The sequence below is a fragment of the Kogia breviceps genome, chromosome 5 (genome assembly GCF_026419965.1).
Source record: "Kogia breviceps isolate mKogBre1 chromosome 5, mKogBre1 haplotype 1, whole genome shotgun sequence".
NCBI lineage: Eukaryota > Metazoa > Chordata > Mammalia > Artiodactyla > Physeteridae > Kogia > Kogia breviceps.
The window spans coordinates 146295634-146319701 of record NC_081314.1 but is presented as its reverse complement, the minus strand read 5'-3'; the positions used below and the strand labels follow the sequence as shown (position 1 = coordinate 146319701).

Genomic DNA, 24068 nt, shown 5'->3' with positions numbered 1-24068 from the left:
AATTCATGTCCACCTGGAACCTCAGAATGTGGCCTTATTTGGAGAAGGTTCTTTGCAGATGTAATTTTATGGTTATGGATCTTGAGATGAAATTATCCTGGATTTAGGATGGGCCCTGAATCCGAAGATTGCCCTTATAACAAGAGGAGAGGACACACAGAGAAACACAGAAAAAGAGCCGTGGGAAACAAGGGGCAGAGACTGGACGGACGCGGCCACAAGCCAAGGAATGCTGGAGCCTCCAGAAGCTGGAAGAGGTAAGACAGGACCCTCCCCCGGAGCCTTAGGAGGGAGCCTGGCCCCGTAGACACCTTGACTTCTGGCCTCCAGAGCCGTGATCAAATGAATTTCTCTTGTTTGAGGCCACCCAGTTCGTGCTACTTTGTTATAGCAGCGCCAGGAAAGCAGGATGCGACGGCCAAGAAGGGACCCCAGACACAGTGGCGGAGGGAGAGAACAGGACTGGGTCGGGGTGTTTGAGCACTTGGTGGTCTAGTAAATATGAGCTTGAGAGAAAGAGAAGGCAAGGGGGGCGGGTGCAAGGTCTCCCGCTTGGAGAGCAGGGCGAGGAGGGCAGACCTGACAGAGGAACAGGGAGGCATGGGACTTGAGGAGGCTGCCATTTGCAGGTAAACGTGTGTGCCGCACAGGGCAGATCTGGCGGGAGAGTGACTTCAGACGTCGGTGTCAGCGCTCTGGAGGGCCTGGGCCAAGAGGGGAGGCCGGAGGTGGAGCCCATAAATCACAGGCTGCAAAGCATGGAAGCGCCAGCCTCAGGACCTCCGAGTCAGGAGGAGTAACTGGGACCATTAGCCTGGTCTCTGGACTCCCAGGGTCCCATTTTTTGTTGCGTTTGGTCAAAATTTAAATCAGCGTTTTAACATCTCCATTAGTCAGTGCAAAAGGGTTTTTCTTCTAAGGTTATTTCTTTTCAGAAATAACTTCCTTTCGACTAGCAACATCACAGAGTAAAGTATGAGGAAATATTTCTCCTAACAATAGATCCCTTTGTGGTAGTTCCCAGGTATTTTATCTGGAGGAAACAAAACCTCTTTCAACTTGGTCTTAAAAAGTTCTACCTCAGGATGGCACTTGAGCTGTCTGTGGAAAATGCAAGTAATTCTTTTTTTTTTTTTTTTTTTTTTTTTGCGGTAAGCGGTCCTCTCACTGTTGTGGCCTCTCCCGTTGCGGAGCACAGGCTCCGGACGCGCAGGCGCAGCGGCCATGGCTCACGGGCTTAGTTGCTCCGCGGCATGTGGGATCCTCCCGGACCAGGGCACGAACCCGCGTCTCCTGCATCGGCAGGCAGATTCTCAACCACCGCGACACCAGGGAAGCCCAGTAATTCTTGATTGGGAGGCTTCAGGTGAAAGCGGAAAGCCACCAAGAATAAAAAAGACCCCCTTTCTCTTCTTTCCGGCTGGTCAAGGCTCTACTTACCAAAATCGGCCGGGTTGTGGTAGGTTGGGCAATTCAGACCTAAATCCCTCAAATACGGTACAAGATTTGAGACTTTTCCCCGGTACACACACTGTCCTTGGCTGAGGACATAAAGCTGGAAAAAAGTACGGAGAAAGGAAACATCAACTCCGCCTTCCTCTGTAAAGCAAGAGAAACTCTCAATCCATCCATCCAACCATCCAGCCATCCATCCGCCCACCCATCAGTCCATCAATTTCTCTCTCAGGAGAGCTTTCTGTTACCTCCCAAGGACTCAGAGTTCAAAGGGAAATCCATGATGAGTCAGGGAAACAGAGGATATCATATGACCAGGAATTACTATGATGTTGCTTTTTTCCCTTCTTGCTAACCACCCGCTTAGGAAAGCTTTGGAGCGCTACACATCTCATCCCTTGGGACATGTTTTCTACTCATGACAGTATCGAAACCTAAGACTTATAAAAGAGATGATATTGTCCAAATATCACACAGCCTGCTATCCAATTCTGTACGGCAAGTACTCCCCCGCTGTCACCAGGGGGTGGGGAATGAAGCCTCAGTAATGTCAGCGACTCCCCCAAGACCCCGGAGCCGGACACCAGCCCCAGAGAGAGAAGAGGATACCGGCCAACTCTTCCGACCCCCTCCGGTGCTGCCCCCCGAGCTGCTTACGGAGCCAAAATCCTACGAAACATTCACACTCAAAGCCACTCAGGAATGCAGAGCGCCCAATGAGCTGAGGGGAAGCCGTGAGGACCGGCGTTGGGTTTCCCCCCGGGGCTGATCACAGCAAGGCCTACGCACCTGGTCGAAGAGCTCAAAGAGCTTGGCGCTGGGCTGGTGGATGGTGCAGATGACGGACCGCCCCCCCTGAGCCAGCCCCTTCATCAGGGAGACCACCTGGAAGCAGGAGGCGCTGTCCAGGCCGCTGCAAGGCAAGGGGCACCGTGAGACGCCTGTGGTCCCCGACCAGAGCTCGCGGTCGGAGAGCCCCGGCTGGGTCTGCGCAGGGAGGGGAGGGGGTTCGGGAGGCACCCCCTCCTGCCGGCGGGGAGGGCGGGGGCCCCGCCTCCGTGGCCCCTGCTTGCCTGGTGGGCTCATCGAAGAACATGACCGGGGGGTTGTTCACCAGCTCCAGCGCGATGGCCAGGCGCTTCCTCTGGCCGCCCGAGAGGCTGCCGGTCCGCGTGTCGGTGCAAGACAGCAGGCCCAGGGCCGTCAGGATCTCCTTGACCTGGGGGACAGTGGAGCCAGGGTGGCATCAGGGACCGCCTGCCCCCCGGCCGCCTACAGGGCCCACGTGGCACCCCCAGCCGCCTCCCCAAGCCCACTCGCACGCCTGCCCTTTGCCGAGGCGGCAGACGCTCGGCGAGTGTGAGCCCAGGAGGCTGAGAGGCCGGGCTGGGGCCAGGCCGTCCCGGGCTGGGGTCCTGGTCCTGCCCCCTGACGGCCACCTGTCAAGTCCCCTCACTCGTAAGCCTCGCTCAGGGCCCGGGTCAGGGAAGATGGTGGATAAACGTGGCAGGAAGTGTGGATCAGCGAACACAGAGGCGGACGAGTGACCAGGTGTCTGATCAGCCCGAAGGCGGGGGCCACCCCGATGCTCTGACGCGATACAGCAAGTCCCCTACATGTGAACCTTCAAGGTGCGAACTTTCAAAGACGTGAACGTGCCCCCGTGCCGGCTGTTATACCGTACTACGGTACTTTTCAAGGTACTGTACTGTGATATCTAAAATGTTTTCTTTATTCTTTGTGTGCGTTTGTTTTTTATGTATTATTTCTGTGAAAAGTCTTATGAACCTATTACAGTACAGTACCCTACAGCTGATCGTGTTAGTTGGGTACCTAGGCCAACTGTGTCGGACTTACGAACAGACTGGACTTACGAACGCGCTCTCGGAACGGAACCCGTTCGTAAGTAGAGGGCTCAGAGCAGAGAATGAGACGCTCGGCATTGACTCGAAGGCAGCTATCAGTGACCCTGTTACTAGTGTACACAGCTCCTGTAGACGCAATCACGCAGGCCGGGCCCGTCGGAAAGAAGGGGTGAAGCCCCTTTCACACTTGTAAACGGGCAAAGAAGGTCTCTGATTCAGCAGCAAGGCGAGGAAACTGCTTAAAGCTGTCCCCACCTCCCTCAGCGGCCCTGCCGACGCCACCCTGGAAGCAGCCTGGGCACCGGATATAAACAGCCCGCCGTGCACCGAGCGCTGCCCGCTGCTCCCGCCTGATCACTGGCGCGGTGTCGGCGCGGCACAAGGACCACATCCCCACCTGCCCTCTGCCCCACCGGAAGGATGCTGGAGGTGGAGGTCAAGGTAGGTCCCTCCTGCTTCCGCCCTGTGCCGGCCTCTGGTCCCGGGTTCTCAAGAGTGACGCCCTGAAGGCTGGTTTTGTCTTAAAATGAATCAGAAAGAACAATGTTCCGGCCTCGGGAGAACTGGCTCCTGAGGAAGGCTCCTCGCTGGGGGTTCTCGAGGGTTGAGGCTGCTTTTCTGGGAAACGAGGGAGGTGGGCAACATGCTACCACGTGCTGGAACATTCCATTCTATTGTGTTTCCTCGAGAAGTAAACAACCAGGACCTCGGTGCACACAGGGGCTGGAGGGAAATGAGTCAGGGCACGCCCTCAGCAGCAGCCCTCTGCTTAGACGGTCACACAGTGCAGCCGATGGGTTCTGGGGGCAGCAGACCCCGCCGAGGGCCGGGAGGATGGGTCAGCCCAGCCAAGCTGGGAGCTCCCGGGGAGAAGCGTGGGCAGCTGCCCTGCGGGGATGTCCCCGACCTCGGTCAATCCAGCAGCAGAGCCCCCTCTGCGGAGAAGTGCAGGGTTAGGCTTAGGGCTGGCTAAGCTGAGTCTCCCTTAGACAACGGGGAGACATAAAGGGATGCGTAGATACAAAGCAGGCCTGCCCGCTAAGTGGGGCCTTCCGGTGCCCCCTGCGGGGTCTGCTCCCCCGACACCCTCGTGCTCCCTGGGGTTTTAGGGAAGCAGAAAAGGATTCGGAGATCTCCATCCCAGAAACTTGCTTGTGCCATTTCTAAAAGGCCGGTTAGTAACACGTAAGAACCCGATTTCTCCTTGCAAATGTGTCTGGGTGGACTCTGGTTATTTTTAAATGAATGATGAACCATCTTCATTGCTGGTGTTTTATAAACAAACAAACCAGCGGAGCAGAACGTGTATGAAACGCTGAACGGGCGCGGAGCGCGGGGTCTAACCCTGAGGCTGGGTCCTCAGGCCGGGGACCTGCACAGACTCACCGCGTCTGTGTGTCTGCGTCTGAGAGTCAGCCAGCCCAGGCGCACCCCGCGATGCCACCGTCACCCACACGAGGACAGCCGGGGCCAAGCCACAGACTCAACCGGCCCCCAAAGGCCCCTCCACGCGTGTGTGCTGAGCGGATTTCAGGCAATTCTGGACCCCCTGTGGCCCAAGCAAACACACTTACCATCTCCCTTCTGCCTTTGTCCTTCTCTTGGAGTTTCAGATGCGCAGACACCTGCAGGGGACGAAGGCCACAGTGTGGAATCCGAACAGGTGGCCGGCAACGGGGCCGACTCGCCCAGCGACCGCAGGCCCGGCGCCCCAGGGGCTGAGCCGCCGGATGGCGGAGGTAATCCTCAGAGGTCTGGGCTTCCAAGCTTCCTTGGTTAACTAAGGTGGGTCCAGGGGAGCAGTGGTGCCCGGGACGCATCCTGTTACCTCAGGGGATTCTCTGCTGTGCCCCGAGGGAGGTTAGACGTGGGCAGTTGAGAGAGGAGGAATCCCCGGGCAACTGAGGGCTTGAAGCCGACGGGTGCGTGTTCAGGAATTTCACAAGCCACCTGCCAACCCACTGAGAGCTTATAATTACCCATAGCGGAGTACTTCTGCCACAGAAATTGGTAAGTGGTACACAGGAGAACTCCAGTTTTGTTGTTGCTGTTGTTGTGTTTTGTTTTCTTTGAGATCCTGCCTGCTAGCATAGCATGGGGCCCCTGACCCTGCTCGGCGAAGCCCTGAGGAAGCAGCACCCCGCCCAGCATCAGCCTCGGCTCTTCTCTGCCAGCGTCTGTGACCTTGGGAAGCAAGGACCTCGGCTTCCTCGTCAGCACGGCGGCGAGGTTAGAACCTGCCCACCAGGTGAGCTGGCGCGGTTGTCCCGAGGCTCCACGAGAGGCTAAGATGCAGAGGCGAGCGCCCGAAGGGCCACGGTCCCAGAGTCAGACGGGGCCAGCCGCCTGCCCTGTGACACCAAGTGCCCCATCGTGGCTTGCCTGGCGGTGGAGGGTCAGAAACAGCACGTGGAAACGTACCACCCACGGCTGGCGGCCAATGCCATCCCTACGCGTGGGACAGGACCCCGCAGAGTGAAAGGTACCCTTTCTTATTGACTCAGGTTAACTGTATTTCTCAAAGGAGTCGTGGAATTCTCAAAATCAAAATCTAATTGATTTTAACTCTGAAAAATAAATGGATTTCACTGCAGAGCCTGGTGACAGGTTGGGGGAGGACGGAGGTGACAGCAGCAGTCACCAATCTTGTTTGCAAAAGAAAGCAGTGATCGAGCGGGAAATCAAAGTGAAGTTTCGCAGACAGGTAACCGAGGACTTCACGCGCTAACTCTGACAACAGGAACTCTGGTTACCCCGGGTGAAGGTGAAGCAGCGATTGAGGAATCCACAGGGTCGGTAGAAATCTTGTACTTCCTCACTTTACCGCCCTATTTTCAAACACCTCCTGAGCTCCCTGTGCTCCCAGCAGTACGCCAACCTGGAGGCCAGAGAAGCTACAGGGTCAGGGTGCCAGGCGCTCATGGCTGCTGGGAGAGCCCGTTAGAGGGCAGACACCCTCCCCGCTTCTCTTTGCTCAGCTGAGGATCTCCTGGAGTCGCCCTTCGGACGAGATGCGACATCACAGAGAGGAAGCCTCGTAGCATCCGAGTCAAGAGCGCAGGGCAACACTGCGCCCGTAGTAGCCCAAGGGGAACGCCCGTCTACTGCCCGAGTACAAGGCAGACCGGCTGGGAAGGTCCAAACGTGCCAGGAGAGGCCCGGAGGTCAGGCACCGCCTAGCGCCGTGGGCGAGGGGACAGCAGGACAGCCAGCGGCCCCGGGCACGCACGCTCCGTGACGGACGAGGGCGGCCCGCCGACCTTCCGGTCTCCTCTGGCTGGGAGGCTCTCTGGTGGCCCCCACGGCGGGTCAGTGTGGTCCCTGTCCACCCGGCGCCTGGCTGGGTCACGGTCTGTCCGAGGAGCACAGCTGGGCCAGGCCATCGTGGGCCACCCTGTACGGGGCGCCCGGGCTAGCTGCTGAACTCTCGGAGGCGCCCTTCCCCGTGTGCTCCGGCAGGATTACGTGTCTGAGGGCTGTGCCGGGCTATGAAGGCGAGGGGCCTGGGAGCCGACCGGTGTGCAGTGAACTCTGGGCTCACCCCCACCTGGCGGGCACGCGAGTCGGAGGACGAGACCCTCGGGGCCCTAACCGGGGCACCAGACCGCCTGGAACTTGGCCCCAGAGCCACAGGACACGGACGAGAAGGGAAGAGCCTCAGCTGGGGTGCGGGACTGTGGTCACCCTGGGGGCGGCCCCTCACATCAGCCGGCTTAATAACCTTTCCAGAAACCTGACCTCGATTTCGTCTCCCAGGGTCTACAGGACCCAGGGCCCTGAGGGGGTGCCTTGGGCAAAGCTGTCCAAATAGCGCACCCGGTGCCAGGACTCCGTGTGAGGGAGGGGTGCTGGGCGCTGCGCTGTGTCACGCGAGGAGAGAGGGCCGCGGCCGGGTGAGGGACTGCAGGCCCCGGGACGCTCACCATCATGGCCTCCTGCACGGTCAGGTGTGGCAGCAGCATGTCGTCCTGCATGATGTAACAGGACACCTTCCGGAAGCAGCGTAGGTCCCGCGGGAGGCCGTTGATGAGGACCTCGCCCTTCATCCCAGTCTCCCTGCAAGGCCAGCAAGAGGACGTGTCAGCCCGATCCGTCCTGGACCTCTTCCTCCTCCTCTTCCAGGGCCTGGGGAGGGGAGCGAGGACGGCCCTTCCCAGCGCCTTCTGGCTGGACCAGTGGGGACACCAAGCCAGGCAGGGATGGGAGGCCCAGGACAGCACCAGGACTCAGGGGAGGGAACTGCACAAAGAAAACACTCAGCGCGGAAAGGGAGGGGCTGGCGTGGGGCCTCTCTGGGACAGCACATCCGTAACAGGCGCCTATGGACCAAACCAATGGAGACACCCGTGGATGCTCCTACACGCGGCCACGAGGCCCCACGCACACCTCGGGCTTTGCAGCGTTTCCTAAGATGGGCGTGTGAACACTCCTGTGCGTAGCCGAGGCTACACCAACCGCCCCAAGGGCCCCAGAGGCCACGAATCTTCAGTCTGGAGTGTGGCCACGACCTCCGAACCAGTTCCCGGGGGTTGCACGACTGTGATGCTGACTGGAGGACCACTGCAGGCTCCCTGGGCTCAGGTGGCTCCAAGAGGAGGAGGTCTGCGCCCTGACCCTCCTCGGCCAAGCGATGGGAAGCTGTTCTCTCTGACCGCAGCGAGGGCGGGGCATCCTACGTGCACCGTGGAGGCGGAAGGGCACGGCCCCGCCCGCCACGCTCGCTCCCTCACCCACAGACCCGCTGGGCAGCGCTCTGGCCCCGTGCTCTTCCGGGTGAATCATCTCAGCCCAGGGACACAGGGGGAGCCACGGGCATCCTGCTAAGAATCCTCTTTCTCCAGCCCTGCCTCCTCGATGCCATGCAGAAGAGTAACACAGAGGCTCCGTGGAGACCGGTGCAGCTATATCTGGTGTCCGACTTCATCCGGCCCATTGCTGTGACCGTGGGCCCCGTGGTGGGTCCCTTCTTTCCTCCAGGGAAGGCGTGGGATCAGCGGGCGTTCCGGGGAACCAGGCTGCGAGCTCAGTGGTCTCCGGGGTGCCACCTGTGGCTCCAGGACGGCCACGTGCCGCGCAGGCTGGACAGCAGCTGAGGGTGTGTGATGAGCTGAAAAACGGCTGCTCGCACCAAACAGAAGCTACTCTCCCCTCCCGTGGCCCCAGCGTGACGCGGGGTGGTGGAAGTCTGGCTCTCGCCTTCAGAAGTGACTACAGCAGACATCAGTGAGACTTTTTAAAAATCCTGCTTTTCATCTTTAAAGGGTAATTCAGAAGTCCTAAGGAAGGGGGCGGGCGGAATTTATCTTTCTTTGCCAGTAAATGAAGTTAGTTTTAAAATTTATTTGCTGAAGTAGCAAACGGAAGCCGTGAGGTCTGAAGAGCACTGGCTTTAAGAGAGCGTTTCGTTAACACTTCTGAAGATTCAGTTTTCAAACCATTCTTACGTGAAGGTCACCGGACAGGATGTCGAGAGCTGTGGTTTCCAAACAGCGGAGCAGCTAACATGGCCACAGGCAAGAGTCGTGTGAGCTCTGGGCCCAGCCTGACGCTGCTGCTTTTCTTCTGAAAATGGCTCATCTTAGCTTTGACCTTCATTCACACTTGTCTCAGCGCTCTCCCGCCGTCCCCCTCCCCAACCTGGACCTCTCCACTACTTCCTGTCCCATAAGGCCTGGCCCTTCTGGCCCCAGGACCTCCCTCTCCTGAGCGCAGCAGCCACTCACCGCCACCAGGCGACAACCAGCACGTGCTGCCTTCTGACGCCCCCCCCAACGCCGGAGCTCTGTTCCCTTCACAGATTCCAAAGCCTCTTAACGCGAGACACCCCTCAGGCCTCCCGGGAGCCTGCCCCGAGCCTTAAGCAGTGACGAGATGGACCTTTCATACTGTTGGCCCCTGGCCGAACGCTGGGCAAGGGTCTGCTCACCTGTATCCGGCCAGGATGTTCATGAACGTGGACTTCCCAGCCCCGGAAGGACCCATGATGGCCACCAGCTCTCCACTGTTGAATTTCCCAGAAATTCCTTTCAGAAGGGTCTTGTATCCTGTGAAAAGCGGATCACACTCATTTTCAAACCAGGACTCACTGGTTTTGCCCCCAAGTACGGCAGAGGCAAACACACAGTACCATTGGCTGCAGAACCAAGGCCAAGGGCAAGGTTTTTCACACCATAGTACAGCATTCCCCAACCTTTTTGGCACCAGGGACTGGTTTCGTGGAAGACAATTTTTCCACGGATGGCGGGGGAGGACGGTTTCAGGATGAGTCAAGCGCATTACATCTACTGTGCACTTTATTTCTATTATTATTACATTGTAATATGTAACGGAATAATTATGCAACTCATCGTAATGCAGAATCAGTGGGAGCCCTGAGCTTGTTTTCCTGCAACTGGATGGTCCCATCTGGGGCTGATGGGAGACAGTGACACTCGAAGGGTGTTGCTTATGTCCAGTCGACTCCATAAGATGCAGCTTAATTGTCACTTGCCACCCACTGACGGGGATTTGATATGAGTCTGCAATCAACTGATTTATGATGGTCTCTGTGCCGTCAAACGTCTCTGCTAATGATCATCTGTATTTGCAGCCGCTCTCCAGCGCCGGCATCACCGCCTCAGCCCCCCCCCGCCCCTCAGATCATCAGGCGTTAGATTCTTACAAGGAGCGCGCGACCGAGATCCCCCGCATGCGCAGTTCACAGTAGGGTTCCGCATGCGCAGTTCACAGTAGGGTTCCGCATGCGCAGTTCACAGTAGGGTTCGCGTTCCTATGAGAATCTAACTCCGCAGCTGATCTGACCGGAGGCGGAGCTCAGGCGGTAACGCGAGCCACGGGGAGCGGCTGTAGATAAAGATGAAGCTTCGCTCGCTCTCCCGCGGCTCACCTCCTGCTGTGCGGCCTGGTTGTGGGGGTGGGACCCCTGCCATAGTATTTATGAAAATGCTGAGTTCTGGTCAAGAAAACGGACCTCGGGTCTTTTAGATGCCTCTGCCTACTTCCTCGATTGCATGTCGAGGGTGTATCAGTGACAAGTACCAGTGCACGTACAATGCTTTAGAGTTCACAAAGCCCTTTCGTGGACACCATCTAGGGTACGAGGACTCCACCATTCTCGTTTCGGATCGAGGAAGTGGATGTCCAGTGGGCCTGGGCGACTTGTCCAGGAGCCCAGAGCCAGTGTGAACAGATCCTAACCCAGGGCTGCACCACCCACCACAATGGTCAACTCATGCCTTTATCAACGAAGTGATTAATTTATTATTTCATGTATGAACGTTCTAGTTCTCATCTCTAGCGGTATAACTTCTCTGTAGAGAATTTATTCACAAATCATTACTTTATAATTAAATGATTCATATATTAATAATTCATTAATAATTAAAAGTTTATCATTTTGCAGTTGCATCACATTGCTTTGGACTTTCTGCCAAATCTCCACCCGAGAGCTTTGTAAAAGGAAAAAAAAACTACGCATGCCAAACGGAGTCACATTACTTTTTCTCAAGCAGACTGTTCAAATGAGCTACAAAAGAATCAAATAGAAGCAACTGGATTCATCTAAAGACTCCTAATTCAGAAACATTTTTCAGGGACCTCCCCGGCGGTCCAGTGGTTAAGACTCGGCGCTTCCACTGCGGGGGCCACAGGTTCGATGCCTGGTCGGGGAACTAAGATCCCGCATGCTGTGCGGTGCAGTCAATAAAATAAAATAAAAATTAAATTAAAAAAAGAAGAAACACTTCTCAGTCCCTGAGAAACATTCCAAGGACATACCCTCAAATGACCAGAGTCGGGCAAAAGCAGTACTTTGGCTTCCCTCGCAGAGCTGAAAGGGGCCTGATGAGGAAAGGGCCTGTGGAGCCCTTGACTGAGCCCTGGTCTTGGACTCTGCCCCTAGGCGCTCCCTGGACCCCCAAGCCTGTGTGTCTACTCGAGCCCCAGCCTGGGTCTGGGGAGTCTTCTCCCAGCCGCCTCTCGTCTTTCACAGATGGGACCCCCTAAACACCCAGCCTGTCACCAGCTGCCTCCTCGATCTTGACGGCAAGTCCCTGAGGACCTTTAAGTCAGGCAGAGAGACATGGAAGCAAAAGGCGGGAAGCAGGCGGCCCTGCGACCTGACTCGTTACGGGGAGCGGAGGTCTCGCCTGGGGAGACCTGAGACGGTCACCCCTGGTTGGGGGGGAGGGGCCGAGGAGCAGACAGACGGGGGCAGGGGGGCCTGGGGGAGCAGCAAGAGAGTGAGACTCCTGCCCCCGGGACGCGGGTGGTGGCAGGTGGGCAAACGCACAGCAGGGGGGCCAGAGGAGACCAGGGCTGGGGGTCGGGGACCCTGAAAGATCACGTCTGCCACATGGCGGACAGACGGAGGGAAGAGCTGGGGGACAGCAGGGCCCCCTCCCTGCAGGGCCCAGCCCCAGTGTGGGCTCCCCGTGGGCTGGAGCTCCGCGGAGGGGGCCCAGGGGACCTGCGTGACGTCACTGAGGGAGCACGGAGGCCGGGCGTCCGCTCATTACTGCCCTCCCGGGGGTTCGGGCGGCGTCGGGGCTGCTCCGGAGCAAACCTTCCTTTAGGCTGCTCTTGCCCTAGTTCAGAGCCGATCCCCAGCTGGTGCCCCAGCAACCGGGAGCCGCCCGGTTAGGGGAACGGAGGGCTGAGGTGACCACTGGCCGCTGAGAGGCCACGTGCAGCCTGCCCCTGGGTCGTGACGCCCGAGGACAGCCCCACCTTGGGGACCTGGGGGGTCCCCTCCCTCCAGCAGGGCCCGTGGGCGCTGCTCTCACTGCGACCCGTGGTGCTGGGGTCCACACCGGGGCACCGGATAATAGCACTGCCAGCTGGGTCCCACGGGCTGTGACGCCCACGGCCAGGAGGCCAGGAACACACATGGGTCTGGGGGTTGGGGGGGCATCAGGCCTTTCAGGGGAGAAGGCAGGCAGACCGGGCTCATAGACCACGGTGTTGTCATTTATAGCCAGCGAACTGGAGGTGGGGGTCTGGCTGTGGACCCCAGAGCTAAAGCGATACGTGTGGAGCCAAGTGAGTTACCGGCCCCCCAGCTCTTGCTTTGGAGGGGCGAGGGCTCCCGGGGGCACGTGGAGCGAGGGACAGGGCGTATGTGTGACTCGACGCAAGGCCGGACCGCTGAGGAGCGTCCTCATGTGCGGCCCAGCCTCTCGGGCGGTGCCTCTCTAGTATCAGAAACCTGCTTTTCTTTTAGAACGACAGACTTGCATTTGGGATTGAAGAATGTCTGAAGTGGCACTGGACTCGGAAGTCCAGAAGGCATCCGTCCACCTGTGTCCTCCCGGACCCACAGAGCTGGGACGAGGAGACAGTGCGTGCTCTGAACCGGGCTGAGGGCCCGGGAGCTGGTCAGGGGCTCTCTCGTGGGAGCCGAGTCTGTGAGCACACGGGCATCCCTGTGTCCATGCAAGGAGACCCTCCTTCACTGCAGAGCCTCGCGGCTTGTCCCCTTATAGAAATAGGAAATGGAGATGCTGCGCCCCCGCCCCAGCCCTACTTTCCCGCCATAAGCTCTGCTCAGCCAGGTCTTGGCCTAATGGATAAGCCGCCTCCTCTGTGTGCTGCGGGCACTTGTTTACACGGGTGCCTCTCCCGGGCTGCTCTTCTGGTCGGGACACTGGGCACTCGGGATCTAAAGCACGGAAACCTCCTGAGAGGCAGAGCCACGAGTGCCCGTCAGCTCCACGCAGGGTGCGGGTGTTGCATCCTGAAAAGGCCAGGCCAGAAGGCAGATCCAAACCCAGACCGGGGAGGGGAGGAAAGATGGAGAGAGACGGACAGACAGACAGTGAGGTGACTGCCCCGGGCCCACCCACCCACCCCAGGGGAGGGAACTCTTCTCGGACACTGGGTCCAGCAGGAGTTTTGCTATAGCATCCTCTCGGGTGGGGAGGGCGCCACTTGCAGGGAGAAGACGGGGGCCAAGGGCAGGAGCGCCCCCCCCCCCTGAGCCCCGAGCGGCAGGAGCGTTGGGGCAAATGTGCCGATGGGCCGGAACGGGGTGCCGTGCGGGCGGCCCACGGAAACCCAGGGCTCCCGGCACAGAGCCAGGGCCAGCCGGGGCCAGTGTGTCTCGCAGCCCCCGAGGCTTTACATCTAGGGGATGTTGAGAGGGGTCTTCGTGGGGAAGAGGACAAAAGTAAAGTGAGATGTTTGGGTCTGGCCGGAAGACCAGTCACACCCGGACGTTTGGAGGAAACACTATGGTTGGAGGGGTGGCGGGAGCGGGTACCCAGCACGCGGGAGGACCATACGTCTGAGGGTGAGGAGAGGCCCGATGCAGGGGAGACGTGCCTCTCGCAGCCCCACTGGCCCTAAGGGCAGCCCAAGGGCCACCTTGCCTGGTTCGTCTTTGGTGTTCAAGAATAGGCTGTGAGAAGCAAGATTCGCTTTCCAGGGTTTTGCTTTACAGATGCCCTCGCCAGGCGCGGTGTGTTTTGTAAGGGGAGCGACAGACATGCCACGGCACTTCTAACTAGCCCGCGGACCCGCTAAACTCGGAGCTGGTGGACGGGCCGGCCCTGTGCCTTGCCCAGTGGGCATCACGAAGGAAAACCACGATGGTAAAACCGGTAAAGGCTTTCTGCATAAACCCCGCTAGTGACACGAAAATGAAGCCAACCGGAAGTGACTTGTCCATGATCTAATCCTTCTCCAGGGGAGTTGTGACATGCACAGAAAACCCACACGTCCATTCAGCCCCCACCTGGTGGGGCTGTAATTGTCTACAAAGACATGGAGATAAAGATGCTTATTAGCAGTTAGCATTAAGGGAAACTGAAGGGCTTTCTTAGCTATGCCTGCAGTGAGTTACTTTGGGAATGTTACCAGTTCGGGAAAAGCCTGTCCAGACATCCTGAGTTTCCAGAATGAAGGAGACAGCTGAGCAGGCTACTCTTCTTCTAAAGGCGACGCCGGCCTGCTGGCGCCAAACCGAGTGCCCGACAGGAGCCCAGCGCCTGATACCTGCCCCCGACGACACCTCCTCTTGCCTCCCGGCCCTAGCGTCGCCCCTAGAGGCCGTGAACATCAGCTCCGCGGAGACGTGACCAGAACAGCCTCCTGAAGCACTGTGTCCGCACGTAGTGGCCACTGAAAAAGCGTCTATGACGTCGATAATACGAAGGTGAACTCTTTGCACAAGCGAGTTCAGAGTGACAGCACAAGTGAATTTTTTGCTTTGTGAATTTTTGCACAAGAGCACAAGTGAATTTGCACAAGTGAATTCAGAGTGACAGCCACCGCCTTGGGCATTGCCCTTTGGTTGTCACTTCTTTCCAAGCCGCCCCCAACAGGACCAGAGCCCTCTGGCGAATGCTGGGCCAGCAGGAAACGGCCAGGAGCTCCCGGAGGACCAGCTGTCTGGATGGCCTCTGAGCTCAACTCACAGGGCGGGCACTGCCTGATGGAGGGGCCGTGGTGTCCCTGTGTCTCACATCCTATAAGTATAAACCCGCGCCCCGTCGCCTGTGAGCTCTTACGTAACAGCAATCGAAATGTGCACGTTCCATCATTTCTGAGTAATCACTTTTGATGCAAATTTTATTGAAGTATAGAATACACAGAGAAAAGTGCACGCGTCTTAAGTGTACACGCGGCTCAGTATACGCCCCCAGACAGAACCACCACGGAGCCAGCGCCCGGATCAAGAAGCAGGAGGCACAGAGCCTGTGGAGGCCTCTCAGGTCCCCTGCCATCAGGTCAGTGCCTAACTGCTCTTGAATCTTACATAGAACCCCTAGGGCGTTGATTTTTTTTTTTGATTTTTTTTTTTTTTTGCAGTACGCGGGCCTCTCACTGTTGTGGCCTCTCCCGCCGCGGAGCACAGGCTCCGGACGCGCAGGCTCAGCGGCCACGGCTCACGGGCCCAGCCGCTCCGCAGCACGTGGGATCTTCCCAGACCGGGGCACGAACCCGTGTCCCCTGCATCGGCAGGCGGACTCTCAACCCCTGCGCCACCAGGGAAGCCCAGGGCGTTGATTTTTAATCAGAGGAACATGTCTTTCCCAAACAGAGGAAAAAAAAAAAAAAAAGATAATTTCCTCCCTTGGAAATGAAGACACCCCTCCTTTGCTACGGACAAGCCAAGGATAACCCCTTGAATGGGAAACCACTTTCCAGTATCCGGCGGTGAGTGCCTGTTTGCGGGCGCGTGGCCCCTGCCCTCCTCCGGCCAGACAGCAGCTCCTGGGATGAGCTGATTCTTGCCCAGGACGTACTCCAGGAAACCAGGGAGAAACAGAATGAGTGACTGTTACGTTTCCTACGTCAGCTAACGGTGCTTTAAAGAAAAACGGTCCTTGTCCACACCTCCCAGGTTCTGTAAGGTGGGTCGGGTGGGGGTATGGATTTTCTCACTGTAGACACGCGCCCTTGAAGGAGGGGCCGGGGAGCAGCCCCACCCTCGGGAAGCGCCAGCCCTGGGCGCCCTCCCCCAAGGTCAGCACAGGCCAGCTTTGAGACACCTTCCCCTCTACGCCCCCCAGCAGGCTGAGTCCCAGGTGCCCCTCTATATTGCGCAGAGGAGAAAGGAGGGCTCAGAGAGGGTTCGTGACCTGCCTGAGGCCACACAGTGGCTCAGCAGAGGAGTCAACATTCCAACCACTTCTGCCCGACTCCAGAGCGGCCGGGAGTGTCTGCCGGCCCAGGCAGCACAGCCGGGGGCCCAGGCGGCCTCACCCGTCCCTCCTTCTACGTGCAGGCCTCTGCTCCCAGTGAACCCCGAAGGTCAGCTCAATGCGGGAATGTGCATTTAGCCTGCTGTTGCATGAAACATTTAACAGAGGATGGGAAGAAACCACACTCCTTCCTTCCCCAAAACATGAGATGCCCTTGGTCACCGAAGGCCGTGGTTGCCACCCGGGTGCCAGCAGCCTCTCCCAGTGGCAAGATGTTCTGAAAGCCAAGCTCCCAGGTCCCTCTGTGCGTCCAAAGGGCTCCTGACTTGTCCAATCGTCCCTCATCTTTCAATGTCTTTTTCATTTTCATGAAATGACCTCAAGTTTAAAAAACATAAAGGAAAGAAAGAAAGCCAAACGCTTCTTGCCCACCCAGGATGAGGGAGGCTTCTTTGGCCGGAGCGGGGGACCCGAGCCCCGCTTCTCTTAAGAGCCCTCACTGCATGTCCAGAGTCTCCGGCCCAAGTGGACGCTCCCGTGGTGGCTTCTCACGTGGTGGCTTCTCTCGCCTTCACTGTCAGAAGCGGGCTGGGCGGGGGCAACACACAGATTCGTGAAGAAGGTGCAGAGCAGCAGTGTCGCCAGCAACTTGCGGCCTGTTGTGTGAACCCCTCGGGAACCACTAGGCCCCCGACCCCGCTACCTGCAGAAAATCAGAAGCGGCTTGTCCGTCAGACTCCAGCCGGTGGCCTGCTCACTCAGGTTGCATTTTAACAAGCTGCGGTCCTTGTTACAAGGGGCAGCTCTTCTAGGAGATCCCAGGGTCGCTCAGTCTGTTTCCGAGCCGCTCCGCACAGAGGCCTGTGGTCTGACCGTGCCGCGGGGCCGGGCCGGGCCGTGGACACCCTCCCAGGCAGGCTATCTGAAGGTCCAGGGCCACAGCGGCAGCTCAGCACTTGGGACCCTCGGCGGGGTCGGGGGGATAAGTGTGCCACAAAAAGTACTGGACGTAACCCACAGGGCCCACAGCCAGCGTGTGTGTGTGTGTGTGCAGCTCACAGAGGTGACTGGACCACACAGAACATTCCACCTCTGAGCCTCATGGCAAAGAGGTGAGTTTCATCACAGAGGAGGGTCGCCAGTGGGCAGAGAAGCCGGCCTGCGGGGGGGGGGGAGGGAGCCTCCCCAATCCCCCTCCCATCCCCACCTGGCCCCCTCACCCACCCCCAGGGTCCCCACGCCCATCAGCCAGGCTCCGAGACGGAGCTCCGGATCCCGCTGGTTCGCATCCTCCTTGGGAGATGCCCTCTCACACCGAACCTCCCCCTCTAACCCCACTCCCACCTCCGCACATCCAGAAGGTCAGTCTTCCAAATAAAAATCGGATCCCCGTCATCACTGACCGCCAGGGACATCGGAAACCCCTACGGATGCCTCCCTGTCGAGGCTCCCTGCGGCTACAAGGAGGCCCCTAAGGTACCGGGCGGGCTGGGGGTGCCCGCGCCGTCTGAAGACGGTTGCCGGGGACTCCGTGCTGGGAGGGGAGGGGGCAGGAGGACACTGGAGAGGAGCCGGCAGCCCACCTCGAATTGAGGGATGCCTGCCTCTGCGTGCTTTCCCCGTTCCCGGGACGTCTTTCCGCTTTTTCTTTCTGCCGATGGGTATCTTCCTGCCACAGCTCCTTGGCTCCCTGGCAGAAGCGGGGAGGGGGAGGGGTGGGCACAGGAGACCCCCGTCCTGCCTTCTCCTGCCACCTCTGGTGTCACCAGGCAGGTGGGTGGGTGGGTTCAGATCCAGGTCTCTAACTGTCCAGCATTCCACGCACGCATATCCACACTCCCGCCTCCTGGCAAATAGCGAGCTTTCAGATATTTGAGCAAGCTCTTTTTAAATGTCTCAACTCTAAAAGGACCACAGCAAAATCATTCAGAGGGAACCGGGGGGGGGGGAGGGGAGAATATGTGACTTTCAGTCACCTCCCGGTCTCAGCACAGTTCATGTGTCATCGAGGGACAAGACCCTGGCTGGTCAAGTGCTGACAACTCACATCTCAGGCCCTTTGGGAGGAGCCTGGTCCCAGCTCGGCCACCATCGAGCTATGGGACTCGGGCCAGTTCCCGGAAATAATCGCTGCCCCATCTCCAGATCTCACCTCAGGGTAGAGGTCAGCATCCGCTCTAAACATGCGGCCTGTGTCACCGGATTCACCCAAGAGGTGACACACGGTCCTCACCTTCCTCCACGGGTTGGTCCAGGAAACCGCAATCCTTTGCGCCTTCCTGTCCTGTGAGCCCCGGTGTGACTGGTGTTGACAGAACAACACGCCCGGGATACAGTGACCCTCGCTGTAGGGGGACTGACAGCGTGGAAGCAGTGCCTCCAGAGGCCATGACCTTGTGCAGTAAATGCACACAGAGGGACTTCCCTGGTGGCGCAGTGGTTAAGAATCCGCCTGCCGATGCAGGGGACACGGGTTCGAGCCCTGGTCCGGGAGGATCCCACATGCTGCGGAGCGACTAAGCCTGTGCGTCACAGCTACTGAGCCCGTGCACTGCAACTACTGAAGCCCGCGTGCTCTAGGGCATGCGTGCCGCAACTCCGGAGCCCCAGTGCTACAACTACTGAAGACCGTGCACCTAGAGCGCGTGCTCCGCATCAAGAGAAGCCACCGCAATGAGAAGCCCGTGCACCGCAACGAAGAGTGGCCCCCGCTCGTCGCAACTAGAGAACGCCTGTGCGCAGCAACAAAGACCCAACACAGCCAAAAATAAATAAGTAAAATAGATAAGTAAATAAATAAACGCATGCACAACTGCCTGACAGGCGCAAAGACGTGCTTCAGCAATCCTGCCAATTGCACAAGATGAGTGACAGTTAGGTAAGCCAGACAATGGCCAGCTCCTCAAAAGCCACACTGGCTCCGGTCACCTCCACAGTCCCCAGGCCAGCACGGCTCCCCTAGCAGGGAGGCCTCCAGGAAGCGCTCCTTGAATGACCGGTCCAGTGGCAGCGATGACAAGGTTCAAACCCTGCAGACCAGGCGTTGGCGACGCTTTTCTCTAGGGGGTTGGAGCATCAATATTTTAGGCTCTGCAGGATGCACAGCCTGTCAGAACCACTCAACTCTGTGCTTTTGCCACAAAAGCAGCCAGATGTAACGAACAGACGTAACTACATTCCCATAAAATTTTACTTAGAGAAATAAGCGGTGGGTCAGTTTGGTCCCCAAGCCATTGTTTGCCGGCCCTGCCCTAGGACCCTGGGGCGGGATGAGACCCCAGGACCAGCTACGGCCACTTCCTATCACGCTATCCCTCCAGTTAAGGAGGGGGCACCAGTTCTCCGAGAAGAACAGGAGGGCTGAGGCGGGTCTGAGAGCAAGGCGCCCACTTTACACCCAGAAACAAGGAAGCGCACTCACCTGGACCTCAAGGAGCTCTGGGCGGCATGTTCTCCAGCATTCTGGAATGAGTAACGCCAGGTCGGCCAGCACGAGAGAGAGGTGACGGCCTGCAGGTGTACCAGCCGCTAGGAAAGCTTTGGGCTGGCTGTTCTCCCATCCCTCGCAGACTCCCCACTGGGCCGCCCCAGTTGGGACATGAAGCCACTGCCAGGGGCACCACCAGAGCTACGGCCTCGAGGGCCACCTGCACGGCAGCCCTCATCAGATGTCCTGAGAGCAGGTGCTAGCAGCTGTCCTGCTCCAGTGGCCCCTCCTCTGATAGAATGTTCTAGACCATGTCTCCAAAGCTCACCAGGAACAGCAGTGTCACCTACAAATTGTCACTTGCCATCTACCTCTACAAGGATTAAATTTTGAGCCACTGCAGTCACTGACCTTCAACACCCCCTGAAAGGAGTTCAGGGTGGAGATAAGGAATGAGGCCCTCTGTGCTCTGGGAAAAACTGGCAGACCAGGCCTTCAGATAGTTAGAGATTTTCAGAAGAAGATTTGTGTGTGTGTGTGTGTGTGTGTGTGTGTGTGTGTGTGTTACGCGGGCCTCTCGTTGCTGTGGCCTCTCCCGTTGCGGAGCACAGGCTCCGGACGCGCAGGCTCAGCGGCCACGGCTCACGGGCCCAGCCGCTCTGCGGCACGTGGGATCTTCCCGGACCAGGGCACGAACCCATGTCCCCTGCATCAGCAGGCGGACCCTCAACCACTGCGCCACCAGGGAAGCCCCAGAAGAAGATTTTTTGAGCCCAATTCTGGCATCTCCTCGTATCTAGAAAAGCACTAAAATCCTTCATGGTGACGTCTGCTCCTCGTGACCAGCAGTGACCTTCACGAGACCAGCAGGACCTTCTGCAAAGAATATGTGCTGGATGGCGTGGACTCCCCCCCTTCACCCAAACCACACGTGTACTGACCTTCCCCCTACCTCTTTGGTGCAGCTTCTCAGAGCTCTCTGAGATGCTGTCCTCATTTTGCCCCCGATAAAACTTAACTCACAGTTCTTACATTGTGCGTCAACAGCAGGAACATGTTCAGAGCAATCCCCAACTGCAACCCCCACGGTTGTTTACAGGCCCAGATGGTTGGAGACTCAGGGGGAGGAGAACTCTGGGTGGAGCGGGGGAGGGAGGGAGGGGAGGATGGGTGGGTGGACAGGGGGAGGGTTGGTAGGATTCATGCTCTGCTCACGGGGCCGGGGGGGGGGGCAGAATAGCAGCCCCCAAGGATGTCCACATCCTAACCCTTGGCATCTGTGAATACGTTGTCTTACATGGCCAAAGAGACTTTGCAGATGGGATTAAATTAAGAATCTTGAGGTGGAGAGATTATTATTCTGCATTATCCTGGGGGGGGGGGTCCAAAATCATCACAAGGGTCTTTACAGGGGAAAGAAGGAGCAGGAGAATCAGAGGCAGCAGTAGGAGATGTGACGACAGATGCAGAGAACAAGAGAGAGAAATTGAAAGACGCGACTCTGTTAGCTTTGAAGGTGGGGGAGGAGGCCACAGGCCCAGGAATGCAGGTGCCTCCAGAGGGAGAAGAGGAAGGGAAGGGACTCTTCCCCGAAGCCTGCAGAAGGAACACAGCCCCGCTAACACTTCGATTTGAGATTTCTGACCTTCGAAACTTTCAGGTAGTAAACTTGTGTGCGTTTTTAAGCCACCCAGTTGGCAGCAATTTGTTATAGCAGCCACAGGAAACGAACACGCCCAGACACCCACTGCCCACACCAGCCACGGCCCCGCCAGGCCTCCTGGGTCCTCCCTGGGGGCCCACTTCCCTCTGAAGATAACTTCCTGCTTCCTCCATGAACATTATGTGACAGTTGCACTTTTTAGCCAGCAAGCCTTCACAAGGGGCAGTGTCGTGAGAAGGAATGTTCTAGAAGCAATGAGAGCTGCCATCTTGCAGCTCTTCCAGGGGTCCTTCTCCAATCCAGGGTCCTTCTCAGACTCTGCTGTGCAGCCCACATGGGCACGAAGCCTGGTTAAAGCATCCCCACTGCGGGCTTCTCATGATGAGGCTAAAGGAGCCGATTAAGCTCCGTCCAATTAAATGTGAAAAGAAAGATGATCGACCTTGGAGTTTCCAGTGGGGACCTCAGGAGAGGGGGGAGCACGGGGGAGGGTAGCAGCCCGGGCCTCGTTTCCAGCCATGCTCATGGCTGGACAGAGGCCATGCACAGGCCGCCCGCCGTCCTGGCCTCAGTTTCCCCCGATGAAAGAAGAGGTCTACCCTCCAAAGACCCAGAATTCACCAGGTGTGCGTCACGTGGGGCCTTCTTCCCTGGACAACCAAATGTCAGCTGCGGTTCAGGCGTGGGCTTTTACTGAAACGGCTAAGGGTCCCAACCTAAGGGCCGGAGACACGGAATTCCACCTGCAGACTCAGCGCTCACGGCAGACGTTGCTATTGAGGCTGAACCCAAGTTTAGCGGCAGGCAGAGCCTGGCCCAGAATCTCTCCTCGGTCTGAAGCAGGTCTTTCATTTCACAGAGATGTTTTTCAGTTGGTTCCGAACGAGGACAACGAAAAAGAAATAAGGGAGCCCAAGCAAATTACAAAGAGCCAGGCAATAAAGCCAGATCACTGACTGTTTTCAAATGGACATGTGTCTTTAATTTTTTTTTTTTAAATGGTAAATTTTTGCACAGCGGACGCACAGGGTTCTAGAGTGAGACGTTTCCTAATAGCCCTGCCAAAGCAGACTTGCCCAAAGCCCACCGCACTGCCCTCATACCACACACATCACTGGCTCCTCCCCCGCCCGGAGCTGTGCTCACCGACTCTGTGTTTTCTCTCCTGAGACGTAGAAACGAGGCCGACATTCCTGCCCGGCTGGTGAAAATTATCGTCGACGTCATGGGGTGCGCAAATTACGGCAATCAAAGGATTGTCTGGTGTGGTGAGCACGAACCACTCCGGGTCCTTCTCAGTGTCTGGAAACCAGGAAGGGAACACCGGCTGAATGACGCGGGAGGGAAGTGGGGCTGCGCGACACGGAAGAGGCTGCCTTGGCGGCTCAAGAGAGGACAAGTCGTGTTCTGGTTGTCCGGTCGCCTCTGGAAGGAAGTGTAAACGTCTCCTGTGCCCGCCAGCGTTGCCCACCGTACCCAACTGGCATGGAGCAATTCGGCCCACGTGCGCACGCTGCATCCTCACGGAGCGTCGTTTCCGAGAACCCCTTCGCTGGCGCGGTAGCTGGGCTCACGCTGGCCACGCGGGGAAGCGCCTCTGGACCGCAGGCATCTCGGCGGCCCGTCCCATCACATCTAACGTGGGTGAAATTCTTCTTGACCGTGAATTTAAACAGATTCCAGTTTCTGGAGTGTTGTATCCACTGTGGGGGGCCGTGAGCACGGTGGGTGCGTGGCCTGAGGGAGGGGCCGGCCAGAGGCTGGCTGTCCCAGCATCGTGCCTTCCCGTGGTCGGCGTCTGTGCCCTCACGCTGGCCCAGCAACAGGCTTTGGAACGAGGCTGCTGAGAGGAGGGGGGACGGACAGTGGGTCTCAGCTCATCTATCCCCCCAGCACCAAGCAAACTCCAGCACGTGTCCCGCTGAAGCTGCGTCTCTTTTCACCGGCCCTGTGCCTCCTTAATAATAACTCCGTAAACAACGAGGGATAATTCAGGCCAGACACTGATGGGAAATGACTCTGCAGAGACGCCAGCCCCGTGGTCTCCAATATCGCCTGCATGTGGAGTCTTCCTGGAGTTTTGGAAACAATTCTGATGGAGTCGGTCTGGCCCCAGGGGCCCCTCCATCGCCCTACAGCTGTGCCTCTAGCTTGCTGTGTGACCGGGGCCCCTTCCTTCCGCTCCGAGACTCACCTTCCTCACCTGGTGATGGGCAGGAAAGAGGACTTGACCTTGAGGGTGTTTGTGAAGACAGAACAAGATCGCGTGTTTGAAGAATGTCGCGAGGAGCTGCAGGTGCAGGTGATGTAATAAGCAGCGGTCGCTAGAGACGCACCTGGGACAAAACGCAGCCCGGGAACCGCAAGCCGTGTGACAGCAGCGTCTCTTCACCTGAGGAGGAACAGCTGGACCACCACCCTCACACACGTGGACTGAGGACGCCACACGTGTCCTGGCGCATCTGCAGGGAAGGGGCGCCCGCCAAGAGCGCCCACCTCAGGGTTATTAACCTTCTGGATTCGGCTGCCCGGGCTTGTGATCATTTTCAGCGAGTCAGAGCCCATTTCTGGAAGGCTCCGGAATGCCTCCAAATGCTGCTGGGTGCAAAGAGGCCGGTCAGCCTCTGTGAGGAGGGACGGGGCTGCCTGGGAACCCTGACCCCAGCCTCCCCAGGAGAGGACCTGCATCCGTTTACACCAAGAGAACTTCTGTCTCTCAGTGGCTCAGGGCCCCAGAGAACGCTGATGGGACGTTGCTGGGAAATCATTTCCTGTCACCCAGGCTACACAGGTCACCTGGAGTCACAGCGCCCTCAAGCCAGCACTCCGGAGGTGGGTGCTCAGAGCAGCTCTGACGCTGATGCCAAGACAACATGCTGTGTACCCCTACGTGCACACACACACACACACCATGCATATACACTGTGTACACACACACACATACCGTGTACACACCGTGTACACACACACACCGTGTACACGCACTGTGTACATGCGCACACCCTGTACACACA

General features: G+C 58.0%; 1 protein-coding gene across 4 annotated transcripts in view; it reads right to left on the bottom strand.

Moving 5' to 3' along the window:
* ABCG1 (ATP binding cassette subfamily G member 1) overlaps positions 1-24068 on the bottom strand; it is a 68268-nt gene that overhangs the window by 10878 nt on the left and 33322 nt on the right. For all 4 annotated transcript variants that reach the window (XM_059063992.2, XM_059063991.2, XM_067035166.1 and 1 more), the window contains exons 3-8: positions 9247-9364; positions 7244-7376; positions 4895-4945; positions 2529-2674; positions 2245-2368; positions 1441-1555 (exon numbers count right to left, since the gene is read on the bottom strand). In XM_059063992.2, the coding sequence (XP_058919975.1) occupies positions 1441-1555; positions 2245-2368; positions 2529-2674; positions 4895-4945; positions 7244-7376; positions 9247-9364 (687 nt within the window). The remainder of the gene's footprint in view (positions 1-1440; positions 1556-2244; positions 2369-2528; positions 2675-4894; positions 4946-7243; positions 7377-9246; positions 9365-24068) is intronic.